Source organism: Panthera tigris, chromosome E3, assembly GCF_018350195.1.
Source record: "Panthera tigris isolate Pti1 chromosome E3, P.tigris_Pti1_mat1.1, whole genome shotgun sequence".
NCBI lineage: Eukaryota > Metazoa > Chordata > Mammalia > Carnivora > Felidae > Panthera > Panthera tigris.
Genome location: NC_056675.1, coordinates 13,004,520 through 13,022,756, shown reverse-complemented (window position 1 = coordinate 13,022,756; position 18,237 = coordinate 13,004,520). Strand labels below are relative to the sequence as shown.

Here is an 18,237-nt window from a genome sequence, read left to right as displayed (position 1 = left end):
CTCGGAAGAAACAGATTTCCATGATTTCAACTTGAGAGATCTAAAATTACAATTCTCAGATAGCTGCCAACAGGTATGGCCCCCAAACAAAGAGGTCTTAGCATTTCATACTAATCTCTTCTCAGCAAAAGGCTTTTATCATCTGCTAAAAACCATATGCATGAGCCCACTCCATTTAAGGTTTTTCAATCTAATGTACCCACTGGGATCTACAGTAGTCTCATAACCATATGCACATCATAATTTTGCCAAAGTGAGTCATTACTGCCAAGTAGAAATCTGAGGTCTTGTTCTTTGTACTTATTACACATTTAAGTGCAGGTTCACCTAAAATTAGTCATACCACCAAAGTCCAGGTAATTTGTGATTTTTGAAATCGATTTTTTAACATTTTTAAGGGAAAGGGAGTTCTAAGCATTCCAGCACATATAACTTCTTCACACACGTCATAGCTCCCCAATATTAGAAGCATCCCTCCATATGCATTCTGGTTCAACCACAGAAACCGAGGGTCAAACAAAGACAGCCAAAAATTCAGTGAAGGACAGACAATGTGTCACTACCAAGGCAGAATCTACAACCCAAGACTCCGGATTCTCAGGCTATTTCTCCAATAAAGTATCTATATAGCCTGAACAATACAACAGCAGACACTGACATCCTATTCTTCACTGAATATATTCACAATGAAACTACCCCTTTTCTTGTACTTAATTGTAGTGCTTAAAATATTGCTTAAGCGAGTTCAAAGCCATGGCTATAAAACAATATGAAGACAATTCTCTTCTTGGGCTGCCAACATGTGACATCCAGAAGTAATAATTCTACTGCCCCAAATGAAGATCCCCATAATTGTTGAAAGAGGAACCTAAGGAGCAATTCTCAGATCAATAACTGCAATTTGTCCTCAGTTACCTACATGTCAACACAATATTCCAGGTAGTCTAAACTGACAAAGAAAAAGTGCAGAAGAAGCCTGACTACTGTAGTATTCAATACACAGTACTTTCTGCTTGTGTCTCACTCTGCATCACAGCCCTGGTCTTTTACCTGGTTGTCAAGGAAAGAAGATGAGCTAGGTTGTCATGTAAGAGAACAGTCAAGGACCATACCTCAGGAGTATAAGACAAAAGTATTCCTTGGCTCAGCCTTTGTATCAACAGCTGTATTTTTACCTCCGAGAGCAGTCTTTCAGAAGGAATGTGGAAGTAGGCAGGAAAATAGGACGTATTTTAAAAATGACTGTTTCGGGGTACCTGGGTGGCTCAGTCAGTTGAGCACGACTTCAGCTCAGGTGATGATCTCACAGTTCATGAGTTTGAGTCCCTCTTCGGGCTCTGGGCTGTCAGCACTGCTTCGGATTCTGTGTCTCCCTCTCTCTCTGCCCCTCCCCTGCTCGTTTGTTCTCTCTCTCTCTCTCTCTCTCTCTCTCTCTCTCTCTCTCTCTCTCAAAATAAACATTAAAAAAAAAAATCAATGATAAACAAATAAATAAAAATAAATGACTGTTTCATTTTACTAAACCAGTTCACCTATGCTGTAAAAGCATCCTAAGAGCTATTTTAACCTGGAATAATGCAACTCTGGAAAGAAATAATAAAGGAAATGGCCTGCTTTTTTTTTTTTTTTTTTTTTTAAAGGCATTTCCACCAAAGCTGTACAAAAGGAAGCCAGAGCAAGACCAGTTCTTGGGGCTGTTTTCTACATTATCATTGTCCTTGCTTTGTGTCTTGACTCACCAAGACAAAATATGGAATAACTGTGCCAAGGAACTACAACACTGTGTTTACTTCAAATAAACCTTTTAGCACATCTGTGGTCACTTTTTCAGGCATCTTATTTAAAAATAAGCCAATATAAATCACATTTTTAAATCTTCACTAAGTTTATACAAATTGGTAATAAAAATGCCTTTTCATCAATGAAGTTTCATTTCAATATTAACTTATGAGAATGAAAAGTTCAGATAAGGTCTACTGCTCCTTGGTTTGAACCTTCAAAGAATTCACTCACATAGAAACACAGTCAACACTTGTAGAGATGAAAAGCCCCAGAGAACTGAGTACAGGCAGTCCTTGACTTACAACTCCTGTGTCTGACAAACACTTCCATGAACAAAAAACCTTCTGTCATTCCCAACTGCCACCCCAATATAAGTGCCCAGCAACAATCATCATGGAAAAAAATCTTGTCTTTTGAACACTTCTGGACTATCACTCCACAGTCTACTCTCAGGATCCTTTAAAAACTTTTCTTTTTACTTATCCTGCACTACATTAAATTTTACCTAACTGGAAGTTTTCTCAGTTAAAGGTGTCCTTTTCAAAATATAGGTATTCTCACAGATGGAATCAGCCGTTTCTGACTTCATGTGACTGTGTTTCTCACACGTAACTAAGATCAGACTCACCAAGGCAAAGGACAGTCAGATTTGCAGGGGTGGATGGAGGAAGCCATTTTAAAAAATAGATAAGGCTGATGTGACAGGGGTACACACTAGGGTCAGGGAGCACCAAAAGGAAGCCAGGGGAGTTCCAAAAGGTATAAAACGTGCATGCGCTTCTACGCCATGTAAAGAAGCTGAAGTTGAGCTTGAAAGGAGAGTCCGTGAAAACTCCTCAAGCAAGCAACATGATTCAATTTGCACGTTGTCAAAATGACATTAGAAGGGATTTGGAGGATGGATCGCAGAACAGCGAGACTGGAGGCTAGGTAGAAAGCTACTGTCATAATATAGTCAAGAGAAGGGAGACCTGACCAATGCAGTGACAGAAACGGTGCAAAGTGGTAAATGCAGAGAAACAGACGAGAAACACATGGGACACGAATCGACAGGATGTGCAGATAGGAGGAGGAAGAGGAGTAGGGCTTCCAGGTTTCCGGCACGAGCAGATTAATGGCTTGGATGTCTAGTGGATGGTGCGCACATCAACTAAGGGAGGAAATGAAAGAGAAACAGCAAATTGAGGGCAGCTACTACAGTAGCTGTCAATGAGACACATGTTGAGTTTGAAATGCTTGCAGATGTTCCAGGTGGGAAAAAAAACTGATAAGCACCGGGTTTACGAACCTCAAAGCTGAGAAGAAAGGTCTGGGTTGGACATTTAAATGCATTTGTCCATAGCTATAAGGACCAGAACATAAATTCCTCCCATGCAGAGACTTCTGTCATTTTGTTTGTGACACACACCTAAAATTATGTCTGCCCACAAGAGTGTATTATGGTCAAGAAATACTTAATGACTGGATGCCAAGGGGAAGGGAGGAGCATGAGAGGAGGAGTAAACCTTACAGAACAGTTTTTTGAAAAATTCACTGGGAAACCACCATTTCTAACACTTGCTAAGAAAGTTAGGATTTCCAAACCCCAAAACAGCAATTTACAAATTATCTTTTGCGAGAAAAAATAACTTGCTAGCAAATTGGGAACGGATCTATAATCTATACCTGGGATCATTCACTTTACACTCACCATCAGTGTTTGCACTATAAGTGTTACGATCGCAGTGTCTATGCAAATATTCCTTTTGAATATTTTAGAATATCTGAAGCTCTACTTGCATTAAAAATGACTGTCTACCTCCAAGTAAACAGGAATGACAGAAAGTGAGAGACATTTGGTTTCTTCTTTGTACAGATCAGCTGCACCTCCAGACGGAAACAGGACTTTCCTATACCATGAGTTCCCAGAGTAAGAGGTAACAACTGGGTTTGTAACCATAGCACATCCATTTCTAAAAACTGTACCTGTTCTGGAAACAATGGGCATCCATTAGGATTTTGATAATCTAGTTCTCTAATCATAGTTATTTAATAATAAATAACTGGGCCAGGTAATTCCCACTAAGTTGCAGCTGAGACTGCCAAAGCCTGTATTTGTAAAACTAAGAACCCAAGACAAGACAACTAATAAAACAACACAGCACTACATGTAACAGTTACTGATGCCTTTAGTAAGACAGAGTCTTATTCTCAGAAGTTTCTTAAAAAAGCAGAGAGGAGGTCAAGAAAAACAGTGTGGTGGAAAAGAAACCATTTCAAAGGGCCTTCCTACACATATCTGAAGGTATCCATTCTCTAAGAGACGCTCAACCGTGTCTCCCTTCAAACTGCACTTTATCCACCCAGATGCCTCCCTCACGCTAAGACTTCTGCACGAGGCCAGGGTGGCTCTGCCAAGCTGTGCACGCATCAGGGGCAGCCACGGTACACACATCCTTTCTGTTATGTCAGAGTCTCTGGTACAACGTTCACACACAAAGGATGCTCAGTAAATGTTTGCTGACCAAGCAAGTATGTGGAGAACGAATTAATTAAGCCACCTTATAAAGGACATAAAATTAAACTGTTTTCTAAAGTCAAGATATTTTAGAGAGAGGGCATGTGGGACAACAATTTATAGTGCAAAGACTGCTATTCATGCTTTGATGCTAAAAATAGTTTGTAAGTTTATGGTTAAAAAAAAGACAGCCCCACACAAATATTTGCATGTACAAGAGTGCTCAGAAAACTCCACCTCACACCCAGCCAGCTTCAGCTGTGTCTCTGCCGCTTGGCAGGCTGCTTTCAGATCATCTGCGAAAGGAGGAAGGCTGTAGTTTCCCAAGGCCAGGTCTTCCTGGCTGCCCCAGCCATGGTGCAGCTATCCTGATGGGCTACAACACTGGGAGGACAGACTGCTGATAGCGCCCATGGGAGAAGAGCAGACAGCATCCACCAGGAGGGCAGTGATATCTTGGAATAAGTTTTTGCCTGGTGTGTATGTGTTGATCAGTATCTCATTTTATATTCATATCCCCCAAGAGGGAAACCAAAGGTCACGTTAAATGGGCTTTTTTTTTTCCCCGTAAGCAATTAACATTGGAATACAACAAGAGAATGTGATTGGCAACATCATCAATCAAAAAAATAGTAATCATGCCAAACTTCATTCAATTATTAAGCACTTTCTTAGGTGCCAGGCAATGTCCAACAAACAGACAGACATAAGGGTGGAGAAAATGGATACAATACTTTCTTTCAGGAGAGCCAGGATTCTAGCAGAAGAGGCACACACGAAAGAAGAATACAGGAAAAAAAAAGTGTAAATTATGCTAAGCGTTAGAAATAAAAAGGATGGGTGTAAAGGACAGAGGACTAAAGGCAAAACCTGGGGTGAATAGGGTCAGGAAGAGTCCCTCTGAGCAGATGACATTTCAGCTCAGTACCAAAGGGCGAGAAAGAGCTCATGACGCAAAGAGCAGGGGAAAGACCACTTCAGCTGGAGGGAACAGCACGTGTAAGGTAACCACAGTGGCAAAGAACCTGACGTGTCAGACGAAGGAAGGTCCGAGGGCAGGCGCCAGTGAGAGACAGAGGCTAACAGGTGCTGCAGTGAAGAAAGGGAGTTGCAAAACCAAGTGCTGTAGCTCCCAGGAGACTGAATTTTAATTTGAATACGTGGAGAAGCCATTAAGAGGACTTACATCTGGGATAATATGATCCAATGCTTATTTTTAAAGGATCACACTGGCTGGGATATAAAGAATACATTGAAAGGGTTCAAGAATGAAAATGGGAAACATGAGTTTTTTCAAGGCAGGGACAGCTGAGGATTTCAAGAGTTTTACCTTTCTACATGCGACACAAGCCTGGACCCCTCGTGGAGTCACAGAGCAATATCCTCAGACAGTTTGGGTTTAGGTGGGGACAACGACATGTACACAGCCACTCTAAGAGTACAAAATGAAAAAAGGTCAAAAGCGAATGAATTATAAATAGAGTGACCACACAAGCCAGTTTTCCAGGAAGTCCTGATTCGTGCTTATGGTTCCTAGGTAATTTTTTTTTTTATTATTTTTTATTTTTTTTTTTTTATTTTTTAAACTGTTTTCTTTTTTTTTTTTCTTTAACGTTTATTTATTTTCGAGACAGAGACAGAGCATGAACAGGGGAGGGGGCAGAGAGAGAGGGAGACACAGAATCAGAAGCAGGCTCCAGGCTCTGAGCCATCAGCCCAGAGCCCGACGCGGGGCTCGAACTCACGGTCTGTGAGATCGTGACCTGAGCTGAAGTCGGACGCTTAACCGACTGAGCCACCCGGGCGCCCCGGTTCCTAGGTAATTATTAATTGTGCCCTCTTTCACGCTCAGAAATGTCCTATATTAGGTGAGAAATTCTGGGGTCACCCTAGTTATAAACAAAGGATTGTGGGAGTTTTGAAAAAAATACATTTAATTATGAAGGAAAAAATCATTAAAAGCTTCAAGCAATAAGCGTCTCTGAGGCAGTTGCTGAAAGACAAATGTGACAGTTGGAAAAGGCTGTTCCAAACAAGGTGAACAGCATAAGCACAGCGTGGAGAAAGCACGGGGCTCATGCAAATAACAGCAACCGTAGCTGCAGTGTGGTGTTCATGGAGCGCAGCGGGGTAGGACAGAAACAAGAACAGCAAGCCGGGCACACTCAGTTAGGACCTAACATCTCCTCCTACAGTAATGGGCTGATGTTTCATTTAGTTGGCTCTGGATGTCCCCTGAAATACCTTTAATGAGAGAGTACAACGTCAATGAGTGAAACATTGCTGAACCATCTTATCGAACCACCCGATAAGATGATAAGCATAAATGTTGACTGAAAAGGGCCACCACGGTCAAGAGAGCAGGGAACCGGGAGGTGGAAAGGGCACTTGTAACTTTGGGAGCAAACCTAAGTGGTTTCCCACGCAATTCTGTCTGTCTGGGTCGGGAAGCAGGCTCCAGATGCTGTCTGGAAGATGAAAACCAAAGAGCTGAAGGTCTAGCCTGAAGGCAGGCTCAAAGGCAGGAAGGGAAAGAGAAAGATGAGCTGCGAGGTTGGAAAAGGAGGTGGAGAAGAGCAGGGTCAGAATCCTGGGGAAAGGTTATTTCAAGTCCACATCCTTCCCTTAAAACAGTGCGGTCTGTCAGTGCGTCTCCTCACTCAACCTGCGGAACCCAGGGAGCAGGAGACAGATACCCCCATGCGGTTGGCACACATGACTGACTGCACCCCTCCATGCCTCTGTCCGTCCTCCCCCCTGCTCTGTTCACGTGACAAATACAGATTTAGAGTTTTCATATGCGGACGTGAGAAGCAGGTGACGATAAATTTTGCAAGCGGGCTGCTTAACTCTTTATTATACCACCTTTCCATTAGAAAATAGACTTGTCTGCTTTAAAAAGCTTGACAGCGATCATCTCTATGTCGCACAGGGGAACTCTAGGACGAACTCTGCGTGTTTAACGGAAAGCGTACCAGGGCTGCTTCGTTTTCAAAAAGCACCATTCAACCTTCCAGCAATGCGTGCTGGCCCGTTACCCCGCTTTATATTCCACCTGAGCGTCAGGGGCTCTTCTCATCACTTTCATTACTTCTCAGGGAAGCCAAAGGATAGTACTTCTATTTAAAATCCAAAGCTGTTATTAGGGGTCTTACTCGTACAGGGTGGCAGTTTCGTTAGCAACTACTCAGTAGATCATTCGGCACTCAGCTCCAGGGGAACAGCCTGTCTGGCCTCAGAGCACAATCAGTGCATTAAAAACAAATACTACCTACTGTTGACACACCTCGGGCAGCTGTTAAATCCTAAGTGTAGGTTCTGCTACTTAAACAAAAATTCTTCGGAGGACCTTCATTCTGTTTGGTTTCAGGAAGGAAAATATTTCCCTTTGAATTTGTTGAGCCCAAACCAGAAATTCAAGTATAGCATTTTATTACACTGAAGCTTTCTTGGTAATGAAGAAAACAGTTAATGGTCTTCAGCCCCCACCAACCCATAGCCAGAATTATCAGATCTCACTCACACTTGCCCCCTAACACCACCAGTTTTTTAAATATGGAGTACTCACACAACTTACAAACCAATGTAGTGCTGAAAACAGAGAAATATGCAGAATGAAAAATGTCCCGTTACCATATGTATAAAAAGCTGTGTTATTTGAGGGAGCTGGTAGATTTACAGAGAAAGGAATATAACATAATTGTTCTACCAAAGGGATATTCCAGTACACTCCTACTAAAAAGCAGTCATTTTGAAAACATAATTTTTTGTAATATAATGTCTATGGCATTTAGGAGAAATATTTCTTTTTGCCAGTTTGGGAAAAAAAAAAAAACCTTAATTGGCAAATACACAGAACATGAATAGATCCTAGTATTGATAAATTATTTTCACACAAGAAGTGGTTTAAAAATTTAAGATTTGTTACCAGTTTTGCAAACAGCATAGTACTGTTCCTTTTCCCTTTTCTAAAAATAAGCAATAGGACAAGTCAGTTCACTTGCAAGTCTGATTCTCGGCAGCACGTGCACTGGAGTCACCTGAGGAAGCTGGTTCCACATTCTGGCCCCCACCCAAGGGACTCTGGCTCCACACAGGGGTGATGCCTGGGAATGTGTCTGCTAACAAGACCCCTGGAGCTGTCCCGACATAGGTGGTCCAAAGACCACCCTTCGAGAAACATTATTCTGTATGTTCCCTATCCACACAGCTAATTGCCTCTCAATCTAATTACAGCCAATCTCAGCCACTCAGAACCATCACCAGCAATTAGGACCTGTCCAGGTTTATATTACATGATTTCAAGACCTATGACACGAGCACTTCCTGAGCAAATGCAGGTGCAGCAGTCACAGAATGACCCGCCACATCTGTGTCCCTGGAGGCAGACGCGAGGGCAAAGTGGCAGCTTCTGCAGAGCTGTGACCAATGACTGCAGGCTGTGTCTCAGCGGGCCACAAGGCAGGGCTCCTAAAAGATACCAGGTGGGCCCTGACAGACTTGCCCGTGCTTGTGAGCCATTCTGGTGTCCTCTCCATGTGTGTTTATGAGTACTAGGGTAAGGATGTGCACAGAGCCCTACGTGGGTAAAGACCCAGAGCTCTTGCAAGACTTTCTTCTATCTGCTTGACATAGAAAATTTATCAATACTTGCATCAATAGGCAATGCTCTAGAATCATTTAGAATACCAAAAATAGGTTCTTTTAAACATCATTAGGACCCAGCAGTAACTCAAGTACATTAAAACAGCTGGGTTCCCATGGTAAGGCAGGTCTAGTGGGACTGAGGGTTAAGCACAGCAAAGGGTGTGCCATCAGGTCCCCACAGCCTGACTTCAGGGACTGTGTAAAAGCAAGTATCAGTCCTACTCAAACAGAGCACAGAATTTAGTGCAGTTCTGTCTCAGAAAGTATTCACTGAAATGAAATGTTCAAGGGAAAGCTAAAAAGAATGGTAATATTGTATCTATCTTCATATTTAATTAAAAAGATAGCTAACAATACTTCCAAGAGGGAGGTCATTCCTTGTTCAGCACAAGATTCCTCTGTGCAAAACTATTTTCAGAATGGCCAATACAATAATTTGGCATATCAACACTTACAAAAGCTACCATTTCAGAAATGCTACTGACGCTTTAGCTGACAACTCTGAAGATGAGGTATAAATGACAATCCCACAGCTGGAAGCAGTCATAAGAGAATCAAGAACATCATCCACTGGCAAAGTCCAATCAAATCAACCACCTTCCTCTTCCCTCATTGTGCCCGGAGGCCCCCAAATGCCCTCAACAGAATGGTATCATAGGAAAAGGTTTATAGGAAGGAAAGTTCTATGCGAGACCTTGTATATAATATCTCAAGGTTCAAGAGATCAGATAATCATTTTCTCCTGCACAGAGAAGAGCAGAGGAAAAAGGAAGGATGATGTCCTACAAAAAACTAACGGAGAGTACAAGATGTCAGCAGACTTAAAATAAGAACCTTACGCAGTTATTCACATTTAACAAGAACCACACAAAGGTGAGCCATGGGCAGATGGCTTGGTTTCCAGCCCAGTGAGTGCACATTTGGCTCTCTGGGCAGGATGAGGCAGTCAGCTCTGCCTAGGAGCACACACCGAGTCTTCAAATGCACCTTTGGCTTTTCCTCCTTGGAAAAAGAATTACAAATTGGGCATCAAGACATCCGACAGTTCTCAGGCAACATTTACCACAGAGAGCTGCCTGTGCCTGCCTTAGAGCCCACCCACAATTTCATTTTCAATTAGCAGCTCCTCGAAAGGCAGTAATGAAAGCAGTTGCTAAAGAGCATTCAGATGTCACTGAAAGACTGCAAACCCAAACTGTAAATAGCACATTGTGAGTCGCCTGTCACCACCATCAACTCCCACGGGAATCTCGCAACATGTGGCTATCACAGCCATCTGCTCGGCTCCCCACCACCACCACTGCAAACCACACAGCCACCCACCCACTCCCACCTCCCACTCACTACCTGTCATGTGCAGGCTTGTGTGGAGACGGGAGGGCTGTGAGCGGAGATTAGAATGCAGAACGCATGGAGGCTTGTTTCACATTTTGCAACTAAGATCTGGCCACGTGCGGATAACATCGTATCATCAGAAGAGGGAAAAACTTAAAATTAAATGAACACAAAATGCACTCTTAAATAAAGAAAGGAAGTCCTATCAGCCCCCAGCAACTATCAGAAGTGTGGTGTAAAGGGAAAACACACTCCCTCGGTCTCCGATCACCCACACCATAGGAATTTATGGTGGACAGAGCTGAAAACCATTTCTCTGGCTTGATCCTTCTTACTCCTCTAACAATATGTAGGATTTAAAAAAAATTTTTTATTAATGTTTGTTTATTTTTGAGAGAGATTGGGCATGAGTAGGGGAGGGGCAGAGAGAAAGGGAGACGCAGAATCCGAAACAAGGTCCAGGCTCTGAACTGTCAGCACAGAGCCCGGCGCGAGGCCCAAACTCACCGACCGAGCCACCCAGATGCCCCACGACATACAGAATTTAAATGGGCCTTAATAAAGTTCCGTGCATACACACATATAACATATTCTTACTCTGGGATTTAGAGAGTACCACTGTTGTTTCTTTTTTTTCAATGGAGCCATTTCTATAGGTCCCAGGATCACTCAACCATTTTTTAAATTGCATGCAGATCCTTTTCCAGTTTAGCCTGTCTTGTCTCTGTAGGTTTTGTTTTATGAGGTGGTAGTCAATGTGCTATGTCCTCTTTTAGTCCATTTTTACCAAATTTTTAATTAAATATTATCTATATCACTTGGGTTAAGATTTATTCCTGGTCACATCACTCCAAACATCTGTCTCACTGAGGTCAAATGACGCTTATTATCACTCTTACCAACATCCAGGACTGGTGGAATATATCCCAGACAACAAGCTAAGGAGACAGGAGACACAAAACCAGAATTCTAGATCTTAAAAAAAAAACAAAAAACAAAAAAAAAACCTGTCGCTGTCTCCAAATGCCCAAATTAAAACAACAACAAAAACATTCATGTAACTTGCTACTGTGTTAGTCCCATGTTTTCCAAATACCTCCAATACAATACACACCTAATTCTGAACAGAGACAAGCCTGGATTGTGGGTTCCTCGAGATATCAAAATCTGACATCTTACCCTTATTTCGAGTTAATCAACATTCCAAGAGCAGTTATAAGCCAGTCTTTCTCCTCCCAACCTTTTATTAGCTGTTTTTATTCCTCTTTCTGTAGTTTAAGCAAAGGGGAAAAAAATAATGTGCAACTTAAATTCATCAGCAGGAAAAACAGAGGATTTTATTTACTATCTCAGTTTGTAACCTTCATGTGACAACACAATTTTTGAAAAAAGCAAATGAAATTCCAAGAACACACTGAACATGAAAGTCCCAAGTATGAAATAAAAACGGTTTAACTGCAGCTCAATGTCTTGACACTAGCTCAATGTACCTCCAGTCATTTAACCGCTATAACGAATGTATTTATGAAAGAGGACCTCACGAGGTTCACAGGTCTTTTCATTACCAAAGTATAATCCCTAATTGCATTAGTGTTTCAAATGTTCTGATTTCCAGAAATTTGTAGGCTCTTGAGTCAAGCTGGATAAATACCTGTGTGATTTCAGGCTGGATTTCTACCCAAAACTAATTAGCCGTCTTCCGAAATAGGACTTGAACTGGATCTGTTTAATCAAAGTTGCACGTCATAAATCCTCCTTTGCAAGTTAATTTCTACTAGTAACAATGTCACAAAGCAGTCGTCACACAACCTGAGTCAGTCACACTGAAATAAAGGATCAGCTTCCGATAGTGAACGCTCTCATCGGGACCGAGCATGGGCAGAGACAGACCGCTCTAGCAGGATGGATGGAAGCACAGGTGATGGCTCGGTCACCTGGGCCCTTCCGTGCCACCAACACAGCCACCTTATTCCACATAAGGCCAACATGCAAAGGCAATACAAAAAGCAGATGCAACCACAACAGCTCTAACTTTAAAGACTCGGCATCGGGATCAGTCCCTCTTCTTCCTAGACATCAGAATACATTTTTGGTTTCTACAGTGTCAGCTATAAATTCTCCACATAGTCTGATTCCACCATACTAGATTTTCAAAGAGAGGACCCAACTTCCACTCCTTACAAGCACCCACATCAACTTGTATAAAGATTTTTAAACCACACAAGCCATTCTCATCAGCAAAGTTAGAGTCTACCTGCTAGGGTCCTGAAATATTCCCAAATCCCTTTACTTCCCTCTCAAATGGTATCCTCCTGTGGCGAGAAGCAATCTCAGTAGGTTGCCTCTTTGTCTCAGAAATCCCATCCTTAGCTGAACGCCTTTTTAGAAACTGAAATTCAGTTAGGAGGGAGACACTGTGGTTTATTTTGATGATCCATTCTGATATCTGTTTGTTGTAAGAGTTCATATGGCCTAAAAATTCCTCCTAGTTCATTTAAGCCTATTTCCTCTGGTTCAGTTCCTACTAGAGAGAGAAAAGGCAGGCTAATGGACTAAATGGAAGTTCAGGAACACCGATTCGGAGCCAAATCTGAGAGTTCTCCTAACTCCCATTAACTTTTCCTCATTGCTTCTCTATTTTTAAAACTCCTTTGCTCTCTGTGTTTTCAACTACAAAGTAGTAAAATTTTAAATCCTCTCCTGTGGTCTAGAAGTGAGATATACTGAAAGAAAACTCAACGCCCTGGGAAGAGTTACATTTTCCAAAAATGCTTCTGAGGAAGTCCTAAGTTGGCTAGAGGGTTTGGCCGTGGGTCACTTCATTGTGTCCCTTAGCAGTTTCACTGTGACTTAGTCTGGCAGGTAGAGAATCAGGCTCCTTACACAGACAACCTGGGCAGCTCTGTTCTGGTTTCCCAGTGCCAAGTCTAAGTAAAGAGGGGGACAAAAACTCTACCACACATCTTTACTAGTACTTTTTTAAAAGTACTAGTTAAAAATTAAAAGCTAAAACTGTTTAAATATAATGTCTGAATGTTCCCATCATGAGCAAATAGTTCTGTGCGGGATATATATAAGGCTAGGGGGTCAGAAAGACATGCATTCTTTTGTAAAAGTTAACTTATTCCTCTTTTCCTTTTTAAAAACCCCCTTTGGAAATTAAGGAGAATGTTCAAACCTACCATATAAAAAGGTGCTGCCATTTTAAAAGACAGCTGCCAGCGCAGCATCCTCTACGTGAGTATGTATTTATACTTAACAACATAATCCAACAAGTAAGTTCCACTGGGGTGGTTAAGTGCCAGTTAAAAAGCTTTCTTTTCCCAGTATGAGAAAATACCACAAGAATTGAGGTTTCATAATCAGGCAAGAGAAGGAAAAAGCAGCTTGATTTTAGAACTACGCATCTCTCTTATAAAAGTATATAATTGCACTCTCCTGGTAAAAAGATTAGTTGCCTTCAACGGTTTTTCAGAAAAAAAAAAAAATCTTATTATTTCCTCTCCATGAAGGAGTAACATCTTCCCATAATTACAGGAAAGCTGTGCATTAAGGTGCCTGCTCAGGAAGTATCATTTCCTAATAAGATGCAAACCTAATCCACTCTCACCAAGTCAAAAATAAAGACGAAATTCTCACCTCCTACGGCCCTCTTTCCTCTGTAGTTCTTCCGATTATAACTCCCTCAGTAAGAGGCACTAAGCAACAATCCATTAATTTTGAAATTCTCCTCAAGGACATTCTCATCTCAAGGCCCCCTCCCAGTTAAGATGGTCAGATTCAGCTACTTTATCTGGTAGGAGGCAAAGGCAAGGGAAAAAGTAACTGTGATGTGTCCATGCATCTAGCACAACAGGAAAGCAACGTCCAGTACCGTTAGCACAAGCTTTTGAGCATGTGCTGTGGCCCTTAAGCACCTGTGTGTGTCATCTTTTACCCATGATCACACAACAGAGAGCACCTGTCTGGGCAACACACACGTAGCCATGCCTCTGCCTCCCACTTTTCTCTTTTAAATGACTTCACACAATTATCAACTAGAGACTCCGAACTGAAATACACTCAGACCTCCTGCAGTCTTCCTTTATAGACCTTGAAAACATTATGTGTCTCTGTGTTGTTCATCAATTTAAAGAACCATGGAACTCAGAGAGAGGAGCTTGAGAAATCACCTAGGCCAAACCCCTCACCTTCCAGCAACACACAGCGATTTGTTCAAGGTTTCGAAATAGTACATGTGATTCTAGGAAGACTACAATTGAAAAGTATTAGAGCTTTATTTCAGTTATCAACTTCTGCTTCCCTTCCTACTAGAAACACAACACTCGATTTGGGGAGTATATTTTGGCATCAACACTGAAGATAAGAAAAACACCACTTGTTTTGAAAACTCTTACATTGACCAGAAAGGTACGATTCATTCTTTCCTTCTCCATGATTCATAAGGAGTCAAAATAATTGCTTTTCAAATATTTTGCCTAAAAGAAGGATAGCTTTGATTTCAAGTGCCATTTTGTACCAGAAGGATGACCATTAGAACCAAAAGCTACCTGAATCTGAGACATACAAGTCCTGGCCTTCTTTGATGATCACACGAGGACGAGGGAGAAAGAAGAATTTTGAGCACAGAGAGTGGAAAAGTCAAATGAAGTCTGGGATTAGAGAGTCAAGGATGAGGAACCAGAGTTTACTGTAGACTCAGGATTAAATTGGTTTCTTGTCTGGAAGGTAGGAAGCCTTCCTCCAACCCTGTTGGGAGGGAGGGCCTGGGGGAGTGGTAGTGGTCACACTGCAGCCTCTCTCCAGCGGGAAGAATGACCTTTCTCACATACCTCATACAGAGAAGCGTGGGTTGGGAGTCACATATACCACAGGAATATCACCTTTTATAGACCCTAGCCCTTCCTCCCTCACTCCACTCTTTCCACAATTATTTTTAAAATTAAAAAAAGAAATCTTTATACAAATGTGGTTGCGTTCAAGCTTTCCAGCTCTTTCTCTGCCCTCTGAACTTGGTAGTTTATGTTTCTTCTTATGCCTTCATACACCATTTCTGTAACCAAAGTCACTCCCTATGACTTAACTACTCACATAGTTCCTAGAAATACTTGTAAGACCCCCTCCAACCTGTGACCTGGAGTTCTCTTTCTCTTCATGCACAATCCTTATCTCAAACAAAGGAGGCAGAATATACAGGGAAAATAGAGCAATACAAAGAAATCTGGGTCTAAACCCTGGCTCATATCTCATTGTGAGAGGCCTGAGATAAGTCACTTTACCTCTTTGAGATCCAGTTTCCCCATCTGGAAAGTAAACATCTTATCACCCACTACCCGGGGTCATTGTGAGAATGACAGATCATACTCCCTTGTTAATGACTGTAACATGGTATGCATCAGATAAATGTTAATAGTCACTATTACAACACCATTCTGGCATTTCATTTCAGGACACATATGTGCCTTCAGAAAACATTCCCTGTGTGTCAGATGTGGGGACGCTTCCCTGAGATCCTTCTGCATCCACACTGACTGACATCCATCACTTGAGATGTTTTCTCGGCAATATACCTCTCTCATTACCCATCAGGCTGAACTGTGACCCCAGCTCTAATTGCAGAGGCTACATCATATTGAGCCTTTTGCTCTTTCCAATCTTTTCACTAAAAATCACCACCAAAAATTCTCTCTTGATGCTTTAGAAGAATGATTTCCAAACTGGCCTGGCCGTTATCAAATAGGAAATTTCTAAGACCACCAAGTTCTGTGCCTTGCCCCCTAGAGATTAGGTCCTAAGGAGGGGCCAGAAGTGTGTGTTTACTAACACTCATAATATGATTCTAATGATCTGTGAAGCTTTGGAACCACTGTTTTATAAGATCCCGGATTTCTCCCTCTGCAAAGAAACATCTGCAAACTGGAAATTACCTGTTTGGCTTCTAATTAGCAGCACCTGCTCTGTGAACCACATTCCCTTCCTCTGCTTCCTTCAAGTGATAGTCAATCCCACCCAGTGGTCCCGCCAAAAACAAACAAAACACACCCAGGACACAGGTAACTCAGCTGGCACTAAAGCCTCTGGATTTGTGCAGAAAAAATTGCTATAAACAGCTTCGTTTCTCATTATTAATCTATCTCATGTGGGGATTTCCACAGGCAGAAAGGCTCCCCAAATGCCAAGAGCTATATTTTCTTGTGGATCACTGAAACCTAATTATTAACAGACCAGTAGGCCCTATCACCAGACTTTCATACAATCAGCAGATCACAAAGACAGTCCTGAATTATGGACTATGAGAACAGCTGAAGAACTGAAAGGCAAATTCGTTTCTTTGCCACTGCTCTCCCACATGCCACAATACTTGACCTGCTCTGGAAAGCAGAAATCTGATGTAAGGCACTGCCTGCGTGTGGACAAACATTTTTAACACCTCAGAACCTTGAAATCCACAATGTATGTGATCACACCTGCCCGTTCCATTGGTCCCAATTATGAAGATCTCTGCCCTGCCAGCCAGTCTGCCCCACACACCAGTAGCACCAGCATCAAGCTTTGTTGCAGTGAACACATCTGATGACAAGGATACCAACGCTGAAGTTTCAAAAGTAATAAAAACCCTGAGCTTGGCTTGTTTACACAACTCTGAGGGGCAACCCTCCAGCAGCCCAATGAGGACGTCTTCTCCACCTGTCAGGAAGAACCACAGAGGGGCAGGTATCTGAAGCAGGGATCTTCTAGCCACAGAAAAGGACAAACCCACACTTCCTCACCTGTCTGAGTCCCTTCGGCATCTTCTTCCTCTTCCCAAGGTGCTGGCAGAGGTTGCGGTCATTCTCTCGGTCTGAGCTGTAATGATGTGGGTGGCTGAGTCTACTCTTCTTAGAATGAAAGGCCAGGCCGTTAGTAAGTGCTTCTCGTTTCTTCTTGGTCAGAGGGGTCTGGCGTTTCTCCACACGTTCCTGAGGCTTAAGTGCTACATCTTTCTATAGAAAAGAAGAGAAGGAAAGGGAAATGATGGTTACACAGGTGTCTAAGGTCACATCCAAAACACAGGCTAAATGGGGTCATAAGAAGGGAGAGGAGAAAGCAGGAAAGCAGGATATGAGAATACCTAAAACTGAGAAACATGGCTCTCAATTTTTCTGAATCCCTAATGCCACCACAAATAGATCCTTTCTATTCTGGTTGGGCAGAAAAGTCAACAAAGCACAAAGCATCTGTCCATTAAAAGTGATTTCACTGCTTAGTGGCTTTCAGTGTGATTCTCAGCTAGGTCCAGCACACAATGACATTCCCCAAGGAGGCTCAATACACTCACTTTCCAAATAGGTACGTCAATTATGTTTCAGAAAAGAAGTACTAAGTGCATGCGTGATTAAAAAAAAAAAAAAAAAAAAAAAAAAAAGACTGACTATACCAGGCCAGGTGGACATGAGCCAGCAAGAAAGAAACTATCAATTCATATGATTAAAATGTTTCCTTAATGCATTATATATTTTTACCACAAGTTCCTCTGAGCATCCTTAATTCCCAGTTCTCTGCAAAATGTAACAACAATATTATCACCAAGATCTACAGCAACTTTTCATTTATTGTTTTGTGTGGTTGGGCGGGGTGGGTAGAAAGGGGAGGAGAAGGGTAATGGATGTCCTGGAATAGGAAGCAGCATCTGTAGAGCCTAGAGGCGGGCATTTGAGGCTATGAGATCTAGCGAGCTCTGGGCCTGCAGACAGCTCAGAATCTACTGAAAGACTAAAAGACCTGGGTCCACAGCCTGACACTGCCATTATTCCTTAGGACACTTGAAGTACTCCACTGGTAGGACATGAATCAATGTCCTTTGAACCCTGAGAAATGTTGTACACATTAAGCACTGAAATTAAAAGAGACTTAGCACTCAGTCACTTGTAAATGAGTACACATGATCCTATTTACACAACAATGCTCCTTCATGGAGCCTCACCTCCTATACAAAT

General features: G+C 42.1%; 1 protein-coding gene across 6 annotated transcripts in view; it reads right to left on the bottom strand.

The window, feature by feature from the left end:
• AUTS2 (activator of transcription and developmental regulator AUTS2) overlaps positions 1-18,237 on the bottom strand; it is a 1,113,014-nt gene that overhangs the window by 821,280 nt on the left and 273,497 nt on the right. For all 6 annotated transcript variants that reach the window (XM_042970860.1, XM_042970862.1, XM_042970861.1 and 3 more), the window contains one exon: positions 17,032-17,244. In XM_042970860.1, coding sequence (XP_042826794.1) covers positions 17,032-17,244 — 213 coding nt within the window. The remainder of the gene's footprint in view (positions 1-17,031; positions 17,245-18,237) is intronic.